The sequence below is a fragment of the Neolamprologus multifasciatus genome, chromosome 14, assembly GCF_963576455.1.
Source record: "Neolamprologus multifasciatus chromosome 14, fNeoMul1.2, whole genome shotgun sequence".
Classification (NCBI taxonomy): domain Eukaryota; kingdom Metazoa; phylum Chordata; class Actinopteri; order Cichliformes; family Cichlidae; genus Neolamprologus; species Neolamprologus multifasciatus.
Genome location: NC_140452.1, coordinates 16,742,523 through 16,764,532, shown reverse-complemented (window position 1 = coordinate 16,764,532; position 22,010 = coordinate 16,742,523). Strand labels below are relative to the sequence as shown.

The following is a 22,010-nucleotide window of genomic DNA, read 5'->3' as shown; positions in this document are numbered from 1 at the left end:
TTTCACATGTTGTAAATAGAATGCTATATTTATATTAATGTCACTTAATAATAATAATAATAATTAATATCGCTTTAACTTTTAATGAGTTCAGTATTAGAAATATAGATATAGAAACATATACATATACTTATATCGCCGTGCTGCGATTTAACGTATGCATTGGTCACTGAGCCCTTAAATTTTAAACTTGAAAGCGTACGTAATTAAGTAAGTTTCAGCTTTGTCACGTAACTGTGCAGGAGAATGGGGCTGATTTTTCCCTGGGTATTGCCTTATAATCAGACTGCCCGCAGAGTGTCGAGAATTTAAGAACATATTGAGCCTTTGTGTTATAATGACCCTAACAAGTACGAGGTCACGGGAGAAAATGAGATGTAGAATGACCAATCTTTTATTCACTAACACGAAATATTATACGAAAGATAATACAGCGACCTAAGAATAAAATACAGTGAATGAAATTGACTTCAAGCCAACGTAAATAACAGGGAGAAATACATCGATCTAGTACGAACATTAAAAAATATATATACGTTTTGAAATCGTTAATAATCGAATAAGATTACTTGGGGGAGACGGTTTACCTGCAAGTCAATATCCAGGCTTCATTTCCCCCTGTAAATTTGCCATTCGTTGATTTCCGTGAGGAGCGTACGCTATTCGTCATGATGTCACTCTCGGGAAGGCCAGCCCCTTTTCTCCTTGGAGAAGACGGTCGGCCATTTTAGGTTCATCAGTCGTCATTTCACATCGCTACAGTAGGACGGAGAACGTCAGGACTCAATATTTCTCTTACAACTGTAGTGGAGAATTGCCTACTATGAACTGAAACTCTTCCTAAAATCAAAACAATTAGATCCTAGTGTGAAGTGACGCATAAGCCAGTAGTTTCCAGTGTCGAGTTGTAATTTTTTGCACCTCAATGTAGCTAGAGGAAATGGCTGTGGAAAGCATGACTGTCCATCCAAACTCCCCAACTACCAACCACGAACACAACAGTCTCCTGACTGACGAAAGGTCGAGTAATTCTACAGTCATATTTAAATGAAATTATTTATTTGTCCTGTGCTTTTACACAAAAAGCCCGGGGTTTCTTTTTCCTTTTTTTCTGTCAGAGGGATTAAATTCGCCTTTTCTGGAAAACGAGTACAGAGGTAACGCCATGTTGATACGACAACGCCAACTGGGAGGCCAAAAAAACTTCTGGGATAACGTTGTTCCCTGTGTTTTATTTACGTTTATCACAATCAACGAGCAATCGACTCGAGCCAGCCTGTCTCAAGGAAAAGAGATGAGGTTGAAACGGCAGATAAATCATACTTTAAGCGACCATACTTAACAATTCGACGATTGATCACGGCGCCTTGGTTAACTAATCACCCTCTCTTAAAAACTTAACTAATTAGTTCAATTAATCGTGTGTGTTTGGTATCAGTAGCGATCACAGCGGTAAAAGGAAAAAAACAAACATTAAACTGGTGGGTTTTTTGCTAACGGTGAGGCCTACTCTCAGGCTAGCAGCGTTAGCATGTTAGCTGGTGTTACCAACGTATGCTGTTGGCAACAACAGAGAAAGGCTAAGCTAAGGGCTAATACTTATGTTGACTGTGATTTTTAAGGTCGTCGATATTTCTAATGGCTGCTGTTTTTTAAGTAGCCCAACTTTAAGTTATTTGATCACTATCGTCGATTATTATCGGTTCAAATGCATTTGTGCCGTTGGCGGAGCGTAGCACTTAATTGCACCCTTGGCGTTACGCACTTAAAATTGTCATCGTCTCATTAATTGTAAATAACTCAAATAAGAAAACCCCTGTAGCTCCCCTTATGAACGCCCTTAAACATTTAAGTTTAATTGTCGTTAAAGTTAGATTTTTTTCGTTTTACTGTAGTTATGGATGTATTTTAACTAACATGCCATTTTTATTCACAGTCGTGCCCACACTGACTCGTCCCCAACATCCCCCCGAAGTCCCCCCCACCTCCCCCAAAATGTGTAAAACGTCTGCAAAGCATCCCAAAAGTGTTTAAAGTCAAACACAAAAGTTCCCTTCTCCACTGTCTCCAGTTGGCAAAATTTGCTGTACCCGGTTGGTCCCCCACTTTCCAATCCCCACAAACTCCCACTTAGTGTCCCCAAAAGTTTAGCGAGAAGCTTTATTTTTTTGTTGTTTTGAGTGCAAAATGTGAAGAAAGCCCGTCACAGTAAGTATTCCCCATTTTAATCGTGGCCCTTTGTGCTTATAGAGTTAAGTTATGGAGTCGAATATTGAGCTAATAATGTGCCATAATGCATGGTAAACCATTTGATCCGGAATAATCATGTGCTCTGCTAAACCTAAGCTGTCTGGTAGGAGGTTTGTTTGGAGATTTTACACTTTGGATATAAATGGAAACTGTCTGGTGTAACTAACATGGCAAACTGATCATGCACAGGACTGGACTTTATTATGCTCAGCTTATAAATAACAGTTTTTCCTCTCCACAGCTCTGTACAGCTAAGCTTGTTTTGGTAGTATAGAGTATGCTTGAATGGGGTTTGCTGTTTTATGTTATTCCCTAAATTAGGAAGCAGCAGGTGATATGTGTGTGTGTGTATGGGGGTATTTCAGAATTGCAGGGGGGCCAACAGCTTGTGCCCATAGCGATTCCCAGCCACCCCCTATTCACAACAACCTGCCTCCACAATACAGCCAAATCCCTGTGCTATGAAAGGGAGCCCTCCTTTGTAACAGGTCTGTGCAATAATGCCAGTCATAAAGTAGCGGACTGAGTTTGTGGTGTTTGATTAAAAGCTGATAGCTTTTTTAGGACAAATCATCTTATAGAGTCTGTTAACGTGTTTTAGATAATATGTCAAAAATGGACTGAACTGGGTTAGTTGGTATCTGATACTGCGGGTCTTTCTACATATTTCCAGAGAGAATAAGTGTAGTTTAATTCTGGCTCATGGTCCCGAGTACCAAATATGAAGACAGATTTTGTAGTTTATTCTGGATTGTGTCTTGTGAGCAATTAGAGATAACTGAATTTTTTCTGGGAGTGAGTCCAGCTTTTATAAGCCCAATTTTTAATAAAAGTGAGAGTTTACTAGGTCATCTGTGGATATCTTTGCACTGTAAAACCTAAAAATCAGTCAAATCTGGAACAGCTACTAATGAAAGATGACCTTTGTACTCCTTGAAGCAGTCCCTTGGCAGGCTACATCTTGGTAGCAGCCAGAATTTGTGGTGGAAGTTGGACTTTGCTGGAGGTCGTTTTCATTCTTTAAGCTAACGTGTTTGTGGCATTCTCTCTTTATTAATAATATATTTGCTGTTTTGAGGGGAGAAATTGGGCTCTGATGATTAAGGCTGATTAATTTGCTTCCCCTGAGAAAGCCGGTGAGCTGAGGATGTGGTGCAGACTACACGTACAGGGAGTTGACATTTTGCCTCAAAAGCAGATCAACTGTCTTCCACCACCTGCTCCATCTTAGCTCCCTGTGGGCTCAGAGGAGGACAAAACCTGCCTTTGAGAGTCTGATACTGAATGGCAGTAGTCTTCTCAGTGAATCCGTTAACTCCTGTTCACATCATCCAGAGCTCAGACCTCTCCCTGACTGCTGAACACAGTGCTTGTCAGCCTACTTTGGGTGTTGGCCTTTGCAGGAGAGACACAAGCGTCTTACTCAAATAGGGAGGTACTAATATTTTTTCTTTTCTTTGTTACTAACATTTTTGTGTCAACATTTTATGACGTGTGTCTTGCACAGTTTTGACGTAACAGAGTGCCACAGGGTTTTTCTTTTCCTTTTGTGGGCCGGCCCAGAAGTTGGCATCGATCTGGCTCCCTCAGCTAAGAGCCAGTAGGATGTTTCCACGGGCTTCTAGATTGTGGCAGGAAATGTGCTCTGTGGGAAATAAAAGTTTATGATAAATACATATTTTGTTCGGCAATTTAATCTGAGATTAAGACTCATTACTGCAGCACTCTGTTGCAAGTTTTTGTTGTTGTTTTGAGAGATGGCCAAACATAAACACGTTAAAGTACTCAACCTTCTCTGAGATCATCCTCAGTTACAGCAGACATCAAACAGCAGGAACTGTCTCTGTTTATTTATTTTTTCTACACCAGATGGATGTCCTTCATATTAGAAGTTAAAATACATTCAAAAGAAAGAAAAAGGCCTTATAGGGTATTTTTTTTTACCTCTGGATCCTTTTACTCTGGCAGTGTTCCAGCTGTGGTGGCTAAAATCTGTCTGCATACAGACAAAAACACAATCACTTGGCATATTGCGCAGACTTCCTTTGTGGTTACTTCTGCTGCTGTAGGAGTGATGATTGCATTTTATCTGTGTATGATAACACACGCACAGAGGCTCACAAGGTGAAAACACACCAGTATTGCTGTCGTGAGTGTTAATAATAGGAGCACAGTATTACATATACACATGACCTAATTTGAAGTCTGAAATTGTTCGTGCTCGTCACGTTATGAGATTAAATCCAAAGGAAAGGTGTTGATGCTTTCTGGAAGCTGTGTAGACGATGTAGAAAGTTCGCCTTGAATACACAGTATTTTAGTTCACCATTCAGCGTGTTTTTATCTCCTTCTGTTTGGATGACCTAGATAATATGTCAATAAGCAGCTGTGCAGTCTGACCTCACTGCAGGAGCGTTTGAGTTTGTTTTTTTAATCTTGAGTGCGATTATATATCCCTCCCAGTGTATGCATAAAGTGTTGTGTTTGACATTTTAGTGTTGCCTTCACCTGACTTATACGATTGAAAGGTCATCCTGGGCTGATTCTTATGGCAGTCCCAGATACTTATTATGTGCAGTCTTTACAGGAATGCATGTGTATACAAATACAAAACCATTAACTTTAACAACAACCTGCCATAGATTTCAAATTCTGCAGTTAAATTTATATTTACCCATCTAACGGTGTGATAGACGGTCCATCAGAATACACAGTATAACCTTCAGCATCAGAAATTTTCCTGGCAGAAAGTGGTACGTGCTACAGATTAATAGTCTCTTTTAGAATTATATACAACCATCAGCTCGTGTTTCATATCACAGTCACACGGCAGCAGTGTAAGCAGAGACCCCCAGACCCCCCCAGCCAGATCCTCCAGCTCTCCAAGGGGACACGGAGGGGTTCCTGAGCCAGTTGAGAGACATGATCTCTCCAGGATGTCCTGTATCTATCCCAGGGTCTCCTCTCAGCGGCATACCCAGGATACAAAAATACAACACACAGTAAACAAGGATCTAGATTAATTTGACCGATAATTTTCTGAAAAGTCTGAAATCGCAACGGCTCAATTGTGAAAAAATGGCACCATCTATGATATTAGCAGCAGATTATGATCGATGACTCGTTCTTGAATTGTGCATGTATTCCTGTATCTTCAATTTTCAAATTCGCCGAGCCTCTGTACTCGTTTTCGCCGATTTCCCCCCAGCTGCGTGTATAAAGTCGTTCTTGCTTCCTCCTCTTTGTTTGTATAATTTTATTGTGCATTTATCGTTGTAAAATTTTGTGACCATAATATTAAAGATGGCTTTCTTTTCATATACAGGGCAGAAGATGGAGAGCTGGAGGAGGGTGAGTTGGAAGATGATGGGGGAGAAATGGAGGAGGAAGAAATGGCAGGAGGTGTGTCAGCAGTCGGTCCAGGTGGAGACGGTGAAGAAGTGGGTGGAGGTGAAGGAGGCCACGAAGGGTCGGCGGAGCGGCCTCGGCGAAGTAGGGAGCGCCACGCTAGCAGCGATTCAGACGACGAGAGAGCCCACCGTCGTAAGAGGAAGAGGAAGAAGGAGCGGGAAAGAGAAAAGAGGAGGTCCAAGAAGAAACGCAAATCACGACATAAAGTAAGAATTGTGGTTAATGCAGAGATGAAAACACCCTTGTTTTCTGGCTTAACCCAAAAATATCGTCTCTAACATTTGTCCCTTTTTCTCTCAGCGTCATGCGTCCTCGGATGATGACCACTCAGACTACAGCGATGAGTCTGACTACAGTCCCAGTGAGAAAAGGAAATATAGAGAGTACAGCCCCCAGTACGGTTCTGTAAGTCTGAAAAGAAAACTTTCCCAACACACATGTTACGTGTGCATAATATAATATGAACATTATGAAAGTATTCTCTGTTTATCAATGTCTTATCTCTCTCTAGTCTCGTGGGAGCTACGGTGGCTCAAAGAGGGGTGGTTACATGAAGATGGAGAAACAGGGTTACGGAGGTTACGATGACTACGAAGATGACAATTTTGAGGGAGAGGAAGAGGAAGACATGGGGGATGATGACTACGATGACTTCACCAAGGAGCTCAACCAGTACCGAAAGGCCAAGGAGGGAGGAGGCGGCCGTGGTGGGCGAGGTAATTTCACGGCAGTTTGAAAAATAGACTTTTTAAACATATTCTGCTGTATGTTAAATATTTGCTCAGCTGACAAGTCAACACGGTTTCATAGCAAGACTGTACGCGGAAAAATCAAACCTAAGATCCAACGTTGTGACAAGGCCAGCCGTCTTTTCTGGGGATGTTTTCAAACAAGGAAAGAGAAAAACGTATCACTGTGTTATCAAAGTTCACTATTTTACCTGCACCACAGTTGAATTTGCACTCGAGCATATTTGCATACATACATACAAGTTCTCTTGTCAATACAAATTTCAGATAAGTTGCTGACAGGTGGTGTCACACTTTTGTAGCTTATTCTTACTTCACTTCTCTCTTTGTCTTCGTGCAGGGGCCAGAGGTCGTATGAAGAACCAGAGAGGCCGTGGATTAATGAGAGGAGGGAGGAGGGGAAGAGGAGGAGGCAGAGGAAGAGGAGGGCGAGGTGGAGGAGGAAAGATGGGAGGAGATGATGATGGAGACGGCTACGGAGATGAAATGGAGGTGAGGATTAGAGCTCAGAATAAAACCCATTGTCTTTTGCTTTGGTCAAAGTTTAGAAGGCAAAAATGTTTCCCTCCTACATTTCCTGTGTTTTGTGTGTGTGCGCAGTTGTTTAAATATACTGGAAGTGTGCCAGTAAACAAAGACCACGTGGAGCAATAATTGACTTCAGAAAACGAGCCTGATCTGGCTTAGACAAACATACAACTTCTGTTCTATTTATATTTTGCTCCAAGTTCACGAAGAGTCAGTTAAATTACAATAATAATCCCCGTCCTTACAGTATGGAGATGATGACTACGACATGGGTGATGATGACTATGATGACTACTCGAAAGAGCTCAACCAGTACAAGAAGTCCAAAGACAGAGGCAGAGGTTTGTTTTTCGTCTCTTCCTTCCATTTCCTTTTATTTAAATTTGACCTTCGTTGTTTGTTTTTTCCTGTTTTCATATATTATTGAGATAATTGTGTGTGCACATATTAAATATGGACAAAGACTCAAATAATGCCATCAGTGTATGTGCAAGTGTTTCTGTGAGCCAAAAACTGAGGTACCAGACTGTTCTAAACACTCAGTTTCAGTATTTCTTTTAAAATCTTTCATCCTGTTGATGTCATAGAAGCTAGATGTCCATACTACGGCACACAGCTCTAGCTGAGCACTGAAGCCCCGCATGCTGTTCAAACCTGTTTGTGAGGCCAATCAGCAGAAAGTTGCATTAAAGGGAGGGTTAAGGGAACTAAAATGGCTAAAACTATGATTTATGCAAAATTAATGGGGAAATATATCCTTTTGTCACTCACACTGTCTCTTGATTTCTCCACCAGGTGGTAAAGGGGGCCGCGGGCGAGGCAGAGGTAAAGGAGGACGGGGTATGATTAGAGGAGCAAAGGGTCGAAACAGAGGGAGAGGAAGAGGAGACATGGGGAATGATGATGACAACGGAGACATGGACAACGGGGTAAAACTTTCATAATTATTATGAGCTCAGCCTAAAGAGCCCTGATCTGGTAACAAACTTGACAGTACAGCTAATTTGTATTTGCTTGTTGTGTGCGGTGGATTCAGGATGGTGTTGGAGGTGATGGACCGGGAATGGGGAGGAGGAATCAGAATGAAAAGCACCAGGACAAGAAAGGAAAGGCCATCTGCAAGTACTACATCGAGGGGAGATGCACTTGGGTAGGATGGCACAAATATCATTAATATGTATTATTAATGATCTTTTATTATATACATACAGGTCAGTTCACTTTTCAAAGTGCACATATACAAATTTTGTATTACATTAGTTCCAATCGGACATGTGCTCATCTCCTTTGAGGTTGCATTAGGAAGGGCATTCGGCGCACATCTCTGCCAAATCAAACATGCAGAGTTGCCCGCTGTGCTGAAAGTAACTTTCTAATAGTTTTTCATGATTTCATACCTCAATCGCAAACACATTTTTAAAATAGTATTTTAGAGTTTTAGAAAGATGTTTTAGAAACAAATTTACACTCAACTACACTGTTTGAGCACACTAGCTACCTCCTGACTGGATAAAAATACAACTGTTTCCCGTGGAAATTTCAACGTTTGGTGAAAGGAATCTATAGCTAAATGCAAATATTATAAAAGGCTTTATACTAACATAAACTCTTACAGCAGCATGTAATAACCACAGCTGCAAGATGCAGAGGAAATGTCTGATGTGTTGTTTATTTTGGTCTGCAAATTATCTGTAGGCTGCTGTCTCAGCCCTGACATCCATAACACACACTTTTTCCCCATACAACAGGGCGACCACTGTAACTTCAGCCATGACATTGAGCTGCCAAAGAAGAAGGAGTTGTGCAAGTTCTACATCACTGGATTCTGTGCCCGAGCTGACCACTGTCCTTACATGCATGATATCCTTTGCTGTTGACCACATGGAGAGCCTATTTATCAGTATAGATAAGGCAGTCTGGAGTTGTGGAGCAGAACCAGTTTTTCCAATCAAATTAAACTTGAATCTCTGACTAGTAAGTCAAGTTAAGAGTCAAGCTGGCAATATTTACCAGTGTGAAGTTGCATAAGTGAAATCAATCCAGGGTTTACACCAGTTTATTCTGATCCAAGCGGGCCATCAGGCCAAAGTTGACCCCTTGCTCGATATGTGCACCAGTGTTTTGTTTCAGGGTTTGTTTGTTTTTTAAAAGCTCCAATCGTTAAAATGACCATTTAGTTTTCATATTAGTTTTAACAACCATTAACACTATGAAGCAAAGATGAACTAGCAAATTGTTATATCCAATAATCAGGGTAAATGATGTACTGCTGTATGTGAGTGAGGTTAAATGTGATGCAGTGCTGTATCAGTCGTCGTACCCACTTTGTCTGATAACTATGTTGACACAACTGATAATGTGACACGAGTGTTCCTCCTTGACTCCCGTGCTACGTGAATTCCCCTGTAAGCTGTTCCACACCACAGGGAAGTGTGTCAATGGTGACGAGTGTATGTTCTCCCACGAGGAACTCAATGATGATACTCGGGAGCTGCTTAACAAGGTAGGAACCTCCGACCTCGAAGACAGTCACCTCGTTTATTTTCTGTAAACTGTCACAATATTAAGTGTATATAAGTTAAATTTTTGTCACTCGCACAGTCAGATTCACCCAGCAGAGTATTTTTTCTTGGTTTTGTAGATGCTGGCAGAGGATGCAGAAGCTGGAGCTGAGGATGAAAAAGAGGTGGAGGAGCTGAAGAAGCAAGGAATTAACCCGCTTCCTAAGCCCCCTCCTGGAGTCGGCCTCCTTCCAACCCCTCCCCGGCCCGTTCCTGTTGAAACCAACACAGGTGGTGTGGATTTCGCTGGGCCTCCAGCTGGGGACTTTGGGGGTCTTCCTGGACCTAATCAGGTGCCCATAGCTGTCAAAGGTCCCCCAGGACCAGGGCCTGTTTCTGTCCCTGGTCCCTGCGCTGGTCCACCTGTCCACGGTCCTGATGGAAGTCCCTTCCAAGGTGGCCCGCCGAATCCCCCTGGCCTTCCTCCTCCTCCCCACATGGGTCCCCCACCTCCTGCTGGTGGAGGAGGAGGAGGAGGAGGCATGGGGAAGAAGATCCCCTCATTGTTTGAGATTAAAGTTCAGCCCACAGGACAGCTGGCCCAGAAACTCGCAGTTAGGTAAGAGATCGGAAATGCAAAGAATTAAAGAGAGTATTTGTATAATCCGCATCCTGACTTTGTCTGTAGGAAGATCCAAGTTCTCAGTTTTTGCAATGTAGGAATACCGTCTGAGGTTTTTACTCTGAGAACTGAAAACGTTTTCTGAACATCTGTGAAACTGCTTTAAGGCTGAGAAGCAGCTGCTTAGATTCACAACAGCTCAAAGGTTCCTCCCAAAACCTGCGGGCCCTGAGTGTTGAGTAGACAAAGGATTTTCAGTGCAATAATTATTTTAGTGTTTGGTTATTGGTTTTGTCAGACTTCTAGGAAATGCACAACTAGCAGAGAGAATAATGTGTAACATGAACTAGTATCTTCATTTTTTTAATTAACTCTAAATAATTTTAAAAAAAAAATGTTTGCTTTGAGAGTCACTATCCGAATTCTAAATCACACTCCCGCTTTTGTATTAGAAGCCAGGCCCCCAGTACCAACCAGGGTCAGACCCCAACACCTGGACCTCAAGGGCCCCCTGGTGCCCCTCCTCCCAGATTCCCTGCCCCTCCAGGTATGATGCCCCCTGACATGCAGAACATGGGCCCCAACCTTGGAATGAACCAGGGCCCTCCCAACATGGGACCCGGTGGACCACCAATGATGGGAGGATTTCCACCAGGAGAGGGCCCTCCACATGGAGGTGCTATGCCTCCAGGTCCTCCTCAGGGAGGAGGAAACTTCTACAATAATTTCTACAATCAGCAAGAGGGTATGAAGATGGAGGGTGTGGTTCAAGAAGGTGAGATCATTTTATACTAAATACCAAAATAGAGTTTGAGCCGCTTACTTCAAACAATAGTGGCTCTTAAGCTTATGAGAATGTTGTCTGTTCCCTATCAGGTGACAGTTACCAGGGTTTTTCCGGTATGGACGAGAGAGGAGGCACAGGAACATTTGGAAATCAGTCAGGCAACCAGGAAGGCCCTGCTAATGGAGCCACAGCCAATCAGGGGGGGATTTCTGTGCCTGACTTTCTGCCACCTGCTCAGCGCGTCCTCTTCATGAGGATCCAACAGAAGCAGCAAGAGGAAGAGGAAAGAGCTCGCAGGATGGCTGAGGGAGGAGCAGAAAAAAGCAGAGACACTGAAGGTAGAGGAACAGCACCTGCATCTGTGTATAAATGATCCCTGTGGCATAGTGAGATGTAGCATCCTTTGCAAGTATTCCTCTTTCCGTATGACTGTCTAAAAACAGGAGAAACCTGTAAAACCAAAGACTTAAGACTTAAAACCATTTTGTGTGTAACAGAAATGAGACGGAGGTGACCCTTTCAGTGATTGCTTAGATTTGACCAAAATGTCAAATCCCTCTTTTCCTAGGTGACTCAGGGAACTGGTATTCTAGTGAGGATGAGGATGGCGGTGGTAGCGTGACTTCCATCCTGAAGACCCTCCGTCAGCAGACCCAGGCTCCTCAAAAATCTGACGGGCATCCGAGCGACCCACGCCTTGTGAAAGCCTCTCCTTCCCATCCTCCGGCTCGCCCAGCAGACCCCCGCTTAGCTCGGGATCCACGCTTGGCACGTGCTGCTGAGTCAGCTCAAATCTCTGACCCCACCCACTCCACACTCGCTCCATCGTCATCTGGACCACCTGCAGACCCCAGGCTAGCTAGGCTAGCTGCTGCTGCCTCAGCAGGATCTGCCTCCCATTCGCCTCCAGCTGCTAAGCCTGAACCTCCCCTGGTCTATAAACCCCCTCCGCTCACGACCCCGGCAGTGGATGAGGAGGAGACTGAGCGGGTTCTACGGGACAAGCCCGTACCGATTCCTCTGGATCCGCTCATGGGTATGGCTCTGAAAGACCCACGTTCCCAGTTGCAGCAGTTCAGCCACATCAAGAAGGATATTGTTCTTCACATGCCAGCCTTCGCTAAAACCATCACCTGGTCTCCTGAAGATCTGCTTCCGCTCCCTATTCCCAAGCAGGATCTGCTTCCTCTACCCCCAGGCATCCCTCCCGTGTCCACCCTTGACTCACGTCTGTCCCGCGGTCAGCAGCAGCAGTTACACACGCCACTCTCTCACTCGCAACCTCCTTCCGTACAGCCTCCTCCTTCCTTAGACGCCCCTGCTCCCTCCTCCTCAGCTTCTACCCTCCCAGAATTTGAATTTCTGTCTCGCATCCTGAAGAATGTTAACTCCAGCACGTCCCAGACTCCTTCTCCTCCTCATTTACCCACACCCCCTACCACTATGCCAGTTATGGGTCAACCTCAGCCCATGCCTGCAGCTTCTATAGAAAAGCCCGTTGACCCCCGTGTTGCCCGCAAAGTCCCCTCTGATCCCCGTCTCCAGCCACCAAAGTCGGCACTGAAGCAGCCATCAGAACCTGTGCCCCCTCCGTCCACATCTCCTGCACCAACATCTAGTTCTTCTCCACCTGCCATCGCTCCCTACGACCCACGGCTGCTCTCCTCAGTTGGGGCAGGGCGCAGTGTAGGGGCCGGGACACCAGGGGGTGCCAGTGTGCTGAGCAGCATTAGTCTGTATGACCCTCGGACAAACAAACCAGGCAGCCCTGGTACCAGCAGTGGCTCTAACAACTCGCCTAACTCAGCCAGCCAAACTGAGTCCAAACTCAGTGACCCCACAACGAGTAAACCTAAATCCAAGGAGCCCCTCTTTGTTCGGAAGTCTGCATTGGACCAACCTGAGCCAGAGAAAAGTACAGAGCAAGGCACGGATAGATACAACAGCTATAACAGGCCCCGGCCCAAACCTGCACCCTCACCTAACTCCACAGCTCAGGGCGGGGCTGCTGCAGCTGGGGTGGCTGCAGCTGGAGGTCAGGGTGCTCCTGGATCTGCTGCAGACCAGGGGCCCGCAGGGGTCCATAACCTACCAGTATCCTCTTTATTTGGTGTTGTGAAGCAGGCTAGTAAGCCTGGCGGGACAAGCAGCCCCTTTGGGGGAAACAGCCCTGCACAGTCTGATCAGGCGGCCACAGAGCAGGACAACGGCTCCCTGAAGGAAGTTTTCAAAGGCTTTGACCCCACAGCCTCTCCCTTCTGCCAGTGACACTGATCCTGGGACCCTGACGCCCCAGATGTGGCAGCTGGGTGTGGGTTGTTTCAGGTTTTTGGACACTGAAAATGTCAGTGAAAAGAGAAACGTGCACTGCAGCAACTGCCTGTAAGACGAGTTTTGATAAGATTGGCAGCAGACATATTACACACAGACACACACACCCAACCACAGTGTTTCAGATTCTATAAAAGACTCTCGGGTAGCGTTTAAAGTGAAATCTCTATTTTAAACAGACTTATTGATGTATAAATAGATGTATTCTCTCATCTCAGTGCTTAATGAAAATGATTATCCTGACAACAGAACACATTTATATGGAATGAAACTTTAAGCATCACATATGTTTAAATCTCCTTTTATTTAAGTTTCTCACATCCTTCTGTTTCATATTTCTTCTCTTCTTAAAGCTGATGTGCTCGTGTATATATGAATATTTTCTGGTTAGTTACAGATGGCTGTGCTCTTTGTAACAAATTAAAAGCTTCTTTTATATCTGATTTTCCCAACAATATATTGTTTATTTTTGGTGTTTCTTTAAACAGAATTAAGAGCACTGAGGCAACTTACTTTACACCTGTCAAAAACTAAATGCCCTCCATATCACTGCCTTTGCTTTCATCCACTGTCCTCTGTCTTTGGCGTTATATCGAACTAAAGCATATTTTTTTCTTTCCATGTTACTTTTTTTTTCTGCAGAAATGACTGAAATGGTCTTTATTCTACTTAAATGCTTTTTTAAGTATTTTTCTACTCCTTTGCACTGTCAGCTTGTGTCTCTGAGGCTTGTATTTATATTTTGAGTGGCTGTAACCCTTCAGGCTGTTCATGTACAGCTCCATTTCAGGTGTTTAGCGCTTACAGGTGACAGGCTCTTTAACCACTACACAACCGTCGAAGCCCCTAATTCTCACAGATTTTGCCTTTTCTCCAGTCTTGTTGCTGTGAGGAGAAACAGACTTTAACTTGAACATTTATTTTTATCGGTTTGTGAATATGGAGAGCACTTAAGCTCTAGTTTCCGTAAAGCTTAGGGGGGGCGTTAGGAAAAAGCAGGAAACAGGTTTAGCTGCTCAGACTGATGACTGACTCTGTCACTTCGCTCTCCACTGGCACATTTAGGTAGCGGTTAGTTATCCATTGAATCATGTCCTTTTATCTCTGCTGCCAAAACTGGTTTTGTCAAAGTTATTTCCATGTATTTCCTCCTAATTACATTCGAATTTGGACCACTGAATTAAAAGTCATCTACATCTCAGCGTTTAGTTTCTTTGTTTTGTTTTATTAGCTGTTTTGAACAGAGAAGTTTTCTGCCTGGCATTCTCAATTGAAACGCTTGGCTGGTGGCACCATGACAATCATAAACTACATTTGGACCTAAAATTCAGATGACTTGTACGTGTCTCATTCATCTGTGCTCCCTCTGCTTTTCATCTGAACCATGCCAACCAAAATAAATGAAACAAACTAAAAAAATGTTTGAAAAAGTGGACGTGTAATTGTGGAAATGTTCACGGTTTGGACTCGCAGCTTAGATGAGAGTGCAAGTCTTCTCTCCAGAACATCTGCCATAAACACCATGAACTGTGTGAATTAGAAGTGAATCCAGCGTCTGAATCAGGGTGAGGGAAAGCGGTTGTTCCTGTTTGTTGTAAGGATAGAGCGCTTTCATTGCCAGTCTCGTTGGTGAATCTGTACGTGTGCGCTCAGTTGTGGCGGGTTCAGATGTTTTTGACCTCCAGAAAGTGAAGATTGTACAACAGCTCTCAGGATCGTGTTCGTCCGTCTTGTGTATAAACGTTTTAATTTATTTTTTTATACTTGAGTAAATATACTTCCTCACTTGTAAATTTTGAGCTGAATCATTTTGTATGTCAGAGATTACCACTCACTTCAGTGGGGCGTCAGCGCGCTGCAGCAGTGTGAGGAGAGGAAAGACGTTCACGTCTGGTTTTGTGTATGAAGATTCAGATAAGAAAAATTTACTATTATGTCCTCCTCCCTGCCAGTCCATTTAAAAGCCTGTCAGGAGGCCGAGTGTCAGCTATAGCAAGTGTGAAAGTTGTTTGTTTTTTCCTTTATGGATTTCTTTTTATTGTTTTGTTCCTTTTTTCCCTCACTATGTAAATTTGACCAGTATCCAGTTCCCGTCTTTGGAGGAGTGGAGTTTTCTAACTGTACACTGTAGGTGAGGTTGTAAGTATTTAAATAAAATTAATACATGATCAACCAGTTTCAAGTATTTCCTGTGTTGTCAGTACCTCGGATGATTCATTTGACGCATTTTTGTTTTCTGTCAAAGTCTCTAAGTAATTCATTGAAGTCACGATTGTTCAGTCGGATGAAGGTTGTGACCGCTGAGCTGTCTGTCTGCGTCTCCAGTCAGATCACAGATTATCTAAAAACGCCCTTTGGCCTGCTTTTCAGATGTATTTCTCACAAGCAGGCTGTCATTTTTTTTTTTTTTGTTCTTTTATATATTTAGACCTGAATCGTGCAGTTCTTGGCTCGGCCCCTGTGGATTTGGATTGGTACCTCAGCAGCACACAGGCTGTTTCCTGGTTAAGTACGATCCACTACTGACACACTTCCTGCTACCCTCCCATCCTGCAGCGCTTGGCTCCAGGAAGACAAACTATTCATCCCGAACCTCAAAGGTTTCCTATCACACACGTGAGCGCACGTTCTCCTCTGCCAGTTTGGTTCTATGTGTTGTACCCGCCTGTGACCTTCAGCACAGCACAACACAATGTTATACAAGGTTATCCAATAGCTAATTAAAATGATTATTACCTTTATTTAATTAGGAAGTCTCAGACATTAAATCTCATATGTCTTTCTTGGCCAAACGAAGTAACGTAAAACACCAAATCTACAACATCATAAACAAAACAGAGAACACCCTCTTTAAATTCTAAGGTTTTAGAAATTGGAAAATATTAGTATTGTCTAAAGATTGGGTAGAAACAAAGTATGACATTACAAAATTATTTAACAAAAACTACAGGGCAGTGATTATCAGTTGTACACTACTTTTTGTAAGGCGTTGGACATACATGGAGTCCATTGTATAGAGTATAATGGTTAACTGTGGTCTTAGGTGTGTGTTGAAACAAGAAGAAATGAGCTCAGCAATGATGTTAGAGAAGTAATCGTTGTTGCCCATCAGCAAATGTCTCAGCAAATTCACCCCACGGTGATGTTCAGGCCTTGGCTGGCATGTCAGTTTGAAAGTTCATGACAACAAAGTTAGAAAAAGAATGAACAAGTGGGGCTTGCTTAGATGTGTTTCCAGCTCACATTTGCAAAGTTGTATCTGAACAAACCAAAAGACTTCAGGAGCAGACCAAAGTGGAGATGTTTGACAATGATGCACAGCATCAATGAAAGAACCCAGAACATCAGCACAAACACCTCAAGCCAACTGCCAGCACGCTGTTGGAGGGGTGATGATTTGGGCTGGTTTTGCAGCCACGAGGCTTAAGCACCTTACAGTCACCGAGTCGACAGTGAACTACTCTGTTTACCAAATTAATCTAAACCAGCGGTCCCCAACCCCCGGTCCTCGGTCCGGGCCGCGAGAGTTGAGGCTCAGGTGTGAAATGTATCGTTTTCAGGGTTTTTATCGGTTTTCAGCGTTATTTTGTTATCGTTTTTATCGTTAACTCGGTTTCCCTGGGTCTTTTCACGTGTGTTATGAATAAACCACCTTTTTTTTGGTACCGGTACTAGTTTTATTTTGTTGTATTTATCCGCGACACCTTAATGGCCAGTCCATGAAAATATTGTCGGGCATAAAGGTTGGGGACCGCTGAACTAAAGAACCCAGAACATCAGCACAAACACCTCAAGCCAACTGCCAGCACGCTGTTGGAGGGGTGATGATTTGGGCTGGTTTTGCAGCCACGAGGCTTAAGCACCTTACAGTCACCGAGTCGACAGTGAAATACTCTGTTTACCAAAGTAATCTAGAGTGAAATGTGAGGCCGTCTGACATGTTGGTTGCTCTGCTCTGCAGAAGGACAATGATCCCAAGTGTGTGCAGACCCCTGTGGAACAATGTTTTAGAAGTCAAGATTTTTCATTCTTGACAATAAAATATATTTCATGGTAAGACAGTTATGATTTAAACCATTGTATTGTTTTATCAGAAAATATTTTAGCATGGTTATAAATAAAAATATCATAATTTAATGTGACAAAGTGCTTTTAAAACTCTGTAAAGACTGCCCTGATTAGGTCACATTTATCTTTGACTTGGCTCTTTCTTAATTTGGCCTGAGGAGGCTGTGGTGCAGATGTTTATCAAAATTTGGGACATCTGCACGTGAACTGCCTTCAATAAACTTTGGTTTGTATTGTAATATTTATTCTCAATTTCTTCTCCATTATAATTTATTTATAAAACATTAAAACAGCCAAATAGGTTTACATTTTTAGTAATGACAAAACTGAAAGTAAAGTAAAGACAGTCTGGAAAATACACTAAATTTAAAACAAACAAAAAAAAGAAATCACAAAAACGTTCTTCACTCTTCAGCACAGCTGAAGTTTTCCAGATAAGATCCATGGAATGGAATATGGTGATCCAGACTTCCGAGAACATGCAACCTCATTGCTGAAATAGGGAAATGTGGAGCGCTGTCATCTGCTTTTAGTATGATGCATTGGGGTTTTTTTTGTATTGTTAAGTAGATGACCTGTACTGATAGTGGTGTTTTCCCAGAGTTCCCTCACACTCTGAGTTGTGCGTTCGGCGTATCTGTTATCAGTAATCTGCTTAGCTCCCTGTTCGGGGAAACTACCTGTGGTGAGAGTATATTTAGAAGACGTGATCCTCTTAGAGGACGACTTCAGCTTGGATTTGGACTCTGATGGTCTGTGAGCCGCAGTGCTCGCAGTGCTGGTCCTGCGCCTGTGGGGGCGCAGTGTGAGAAGGGTGGCGTTGGTGGCCAGGCTGAACTTTCAATCTCCATTCACAAGATCTCTTTTGTGCCCGTCTGTCTCGCTATCATGAGAGTCTCTAAAAAATTCCCACATGCTGCACGCTGAAGAGTGGAGGACACAGATGTTAAAGGACTAAAGGAATTTATTGCACACAGAGGACTGGGAATTACTATTAAAGAGCTTCTTCGCTTAAACAATTAACCAACTAATCCCATCATCTGCGTCAAATAAAAGTAAAGAACATATTACTGTCCTGTGGTCGTTTTCCCTCCCAGGCGCCCACGCTCTCCAGACAGGGAGTCTGTCTGTCTCTGTGAGCTGCTTGTTGCAAGCTGATTCAGATAAGAGTGTCTGTTAACGTCAGAAATACACAAATGTAAACTCCACCTCTCATTTCTCCTCTTTGTCTTATTATTATGTTGGGACAGCCAAGCTGATCATTTGAACACAACTGCCAGAAAGTCTTTCTGAACTCTGTGAAAACTGCAACCGAAACCTGCAGCAGATCCAGCTCAGACACTTACTAGACGTTATTAGGCTTATTTTTAATCCTCGTGTTTGGAAGGAAAGTAGGAACTGTGTGCGCTGAACCGAACAGAGCAGCAAAGAAAATGCCACATACATACATAGTTCTGTTATAACTTCATTACCGTTAGTAGCACACGGTAGTAGTTTTTATCCACAATACACACAAAAAACCCCTCAGATGCTGTGTTGTAACCTCATTAAAGCTTATTTTATTAAATAACAGACTCAAACTTTGACCTGATTCCTAGCCGTCTTAACTGAAATCCTAATCCCGCTGGATATTACTTTGTTGTTTTGATTGTTGTGTAAACAAGCAAACAATTCAAAGACACTGGATAATCTGAGGTGTCGCATGGACCAAAACATAACGTCCCTGAGGTGTTCTATTGGATTTAGGCCAGACATTGTCGTGGACCAGGAGGAACCCTCTGCACAGCTTCTCTAGAGCCTTTAATGTTTGTCACGTGTGCTCAAGGTAACCCTGCTGTCATCTGTGAAAAGCACAGGACGCCAGTGGTGCACCTGGTAATTCTGGTATTCTGTGCCAAATGCAAGTCGGGCTCGATGGTGCTGGGCAGTGAGCACAGGGTCCACCCTCGTGAAGTACGCTTCTGATTGTTTGGTCAGAGACATTCACACCAGCTGCATTTTGTAGCTCTGGCAGTGCTCATCCTGTTCCTCCTGTCACTAAGAAGCAGATACTGGTCCCGCTGACTGGTTAAGGATCTTCTACGGCTCTGCCCAGCTCTCATAGAGTAAGCACCTGTCTCCTGGAATCTCCTCCATGCTATTGAGCTTGGAGACACAGCAAGTCTTCTGGCATCGCCTTGTATTTATGTGCCATCCTGGAGGAGTTGGACTACCTGTGCATCCTCAGCAAGCATGTGCCTGTAGGGTCCAGTAGTGACCATGACCCGAGTCAAATGCAAATCAAGTGAAATAACAGTCAGAAAAGATGAGAAGGGAGGAAATTTCTGTGGCCTCCACCTGTAAAATCATTTGTTCCATTGTTGCCCGTCTGGTGCAGCTGAAACTGATTAACAGTGCCCTCTGCTACTTACCGACCAGATCGGTATCCCAGAAGTTTAACTGACGCTGATTAAAACCTGTTCCTTTAATTTTTTTGAGCTAATGTTAATGCTATGTGGTCCGTGTGATCAGTAGTGTAACAGCCAGTTGGGAATGTTTCAGACTGACCATATTAGGCCTCATGTAATGCGTTTGTGGGAGAAAATGTACAGAAAATGCAGGAAATGATAAAAAGTTCAAACGGGTGGAATGTCCCTTTAATGTTATTTTTATGTGCTGAGGAAAAATACATAAAATCAAATGTTTAATTTGTTAAAGAATCAAGTTCAGGTTTGATGACACTGTCTCTGTGGGAACATCAGGACTCTTTATTGTGCTTTGGGTAGAAATGGTGAGAAACCCTGAAGGTGAGCCATGAATCTGTTTCTGCTCCTACTGAGGCATGTTGCCAGTTTGTGACCTCTACACAAACTGGCAACATGCCTCAGCAAACTGCACCTGGTGGGATACAGCAAATTGTTATCCAACTGTTTTCTGCTGATGCTTTCTGCAAACATCAGCTATTTTAAAAACACATTTTTGTTTACAGTAATTAAAAGTCTGAATCCTTCTTGAGGGAATCAGACTTATAATGTATCAAATCATATGATAGATCACTTAAAGTTTTACGTATTTGATCCACCAGGAATCAGATTAACACGAGTTCTGCAACGACTTTTTTGATGGAGTTGGTGAAGGAATCGTGACCGGTTCTCCTGCATGAGAAGAAAAGTCGAGAACAGGACGCTCCCTTCTGTGTCAGCTCCACCTGCTGCGTCAGAAGGATTTTCTTTAAAACTCGCCTGGTGCCACTTCTTGCATCTTCTGTTACTGTGCTGACTCCACCCATCTGGTGCTCCAGAAAATGTAAGCGCACAGCTACACCTGATGAGTTTCACACGGCCTATCGTGACGTCAGAAGACCCTAAGAACAAATGATTTCTGAGAGACTCTGATAGCTAAAAGACTTGGCAGTGTTCACTGTGGCCTTCAGCTGCAGAGTTTCTGATGAATAGATCAGCAGTGTGAGGTTGGGATGAACAAACTGACATCACTGTGCTGGTATGTATCTGTTCAACATGTGACTGGAGCCTTTGTGGAAGACACATGCTTGTGCCTGTGCACATAAGTGCCTGTGTGTGTTCCTATAGATCAGCCTCACAGCTCAGTATCTGTGTTGTATCGGCCTTCGTGTGTGTGGCTGTTTGTATTAATCATCATTTCACTTACAGTAAATACAACCCTGAGATCATTTTTTGTGACAGTGTAGCAAAGGGTGAGTTTGATATCAAACTCATCTGGATTAGATAATCCTGACCAGAATGAACCCTTAGACTCACTCTCCCTTTGGTTATCTGCATTAAGCCTTGGCTGCTGGGGGCTTCCCATGATGCACCGAGTGGTTCTTCTTCAATCTCCTATTTGTTTATACACCTTGTTGTATTCGATCATTAGTTATTACTAATCTCTGACTCTCTTCCACACTGTTTGTGTTGCCCTTTTGCCCTCTCTCACCTTCGATCGTTCACTGTAGATGGCCCCTCCCCTCCCCGAGCCTGGTTCTGCTGGAGGTTTCTTCCTGTTAAAAGGGAGTTTTTCCTTCCCACTCTTACAGGGGTTTGGTTGAATATTGGTTTTTTTTAATTATTATTAAAGGGTCTTTAACTTACAGTACAAAGAACCTTGAGTGCTGGAAATACTCACTGTATGTTCTGATTGAATTACCTTGAATGAACGTGACATGTGGACGAAAGAAACCCTGCAATTCTGCATGTTTTCATGCAGAATTGTGTTACTTCTGGACCACACCGTCCATTTCAGCCAATTCCTACCAACATCAGCTGATGGCTCAGCTGATACTCTTCAACATATCCAATTGGTAGACATCATACAGGTGGAGCTGTTCAAGCTGCTTTAAGCGTAATTTATGGTTCCACAAATGTGTCTGTCTGCATAAGTGTGTCTGTTTGTATAGTGAACGTGAAGCTACTTTGCAACCCACCTCTCCCTGGATGCCATATCTGACTTGTTGCCACTGAGGCCTGCTCTGTTCGGTGCTGGGATCTTAATGTTACTTTTGGACTCACGCTTTCCACATGTGCACATGGAAAAACAGAATCATGTATATGCAGATGGAAATAACGATGTCCCTTTGACTACAGTGGTCCTGATGTTTTGGTTGCTTCTGTATCTGTCTGTGAAGCCTCCACTTAGATGTTTTTAAAGACTGCTGGATTATTATGGAGACCTTTAGACCCCCCAGAGTGTCGTGGGAACTCTGCTCCTGATGCTGTCAGGGATATCTAACTGGACTTGGACTTTACAGGCGGATAATGTGAGATGAT

General features: G+C 43.3%; 1 protein-coding gene across 3 annotated transcripts; it reads left to right on the top strand.

Annotated features, from left to right (window-relative positions):
- The first annotated feature begins 689 nt into the window (after positions 1-689).
- zc3h4 (zinc finger CCCH-type containing 4) lies at positions 690-13,617 on the top strand. 3 transcript variants are annotated; one of them, XM_085184292.1, is made up of 14 exons: positions 690-2,208; positions 5,576-5,867; positions 5,962-6,066; positions 6,173-6,377; positions 6,751-6,902; positions 7,186-7,279; positions 7,734-7,867; positions 7,975-8,088; positions 8,687-8,798; positions 9,332-9,441; positions 9,580-10,058; positions 10,514-10,836; positions 10,938-11,186; positions 11,417-13,617. In XM_085184292.1, the coding sequence occupies exons 2-14, from the start codon at positions 5,628-5,630 to the stop codon at positions 13,114-13,116; spliced, it is 4,017 nt and encodes a 1,338-aa protein (XP_085040418.1). In that variant the 5' UTR covers positions 690-2,208; positions 5,576-5,627; the 3' UTR covers positions 13,117-13,617. The 3 variants fall into 3 exon arrangements, with proteins under 3 accessions (XP_085040418.1, XP_085040417.1, XP_085040416.1); XM_085184291.1 differs by having other exon boundaries at positions 692-1,020; positions 10,517-10,836; XM_085184290.1 differs by having other exon boundaries at positions 692-1,020.
- Positions 13,618-22,010: the final 8,393 nt, after the last annotated feature.

What these genes read in the sequence shown, in the direction of transcription:
- zc3h4 (XM_085184290.1), top strand. Translation starts at nt 941, where the DNA reads ATGGCTGTGGAAAGCATGACTGTCCATCCAAACTCCCCAACTACCAAC. An exon ending in GCCCAGAAACTCGCAGTTAG is followed by an intron (nt 10,059 to 10,513) that starts GTAAGAGATCGG and finishes CTTTTGTATTAG; the next exon opens with AAGCCAGGCCCCCAGTACCA. An exon ending in GGAGGGTGTGGTTCAAGAAG is followed by an intron (nt 10,837 to 10,937) that starts GTGAGATCATTT and finishes GTTCCCTATCAG; the next exon opens with GTGACAGTTACCAGGGTTTT.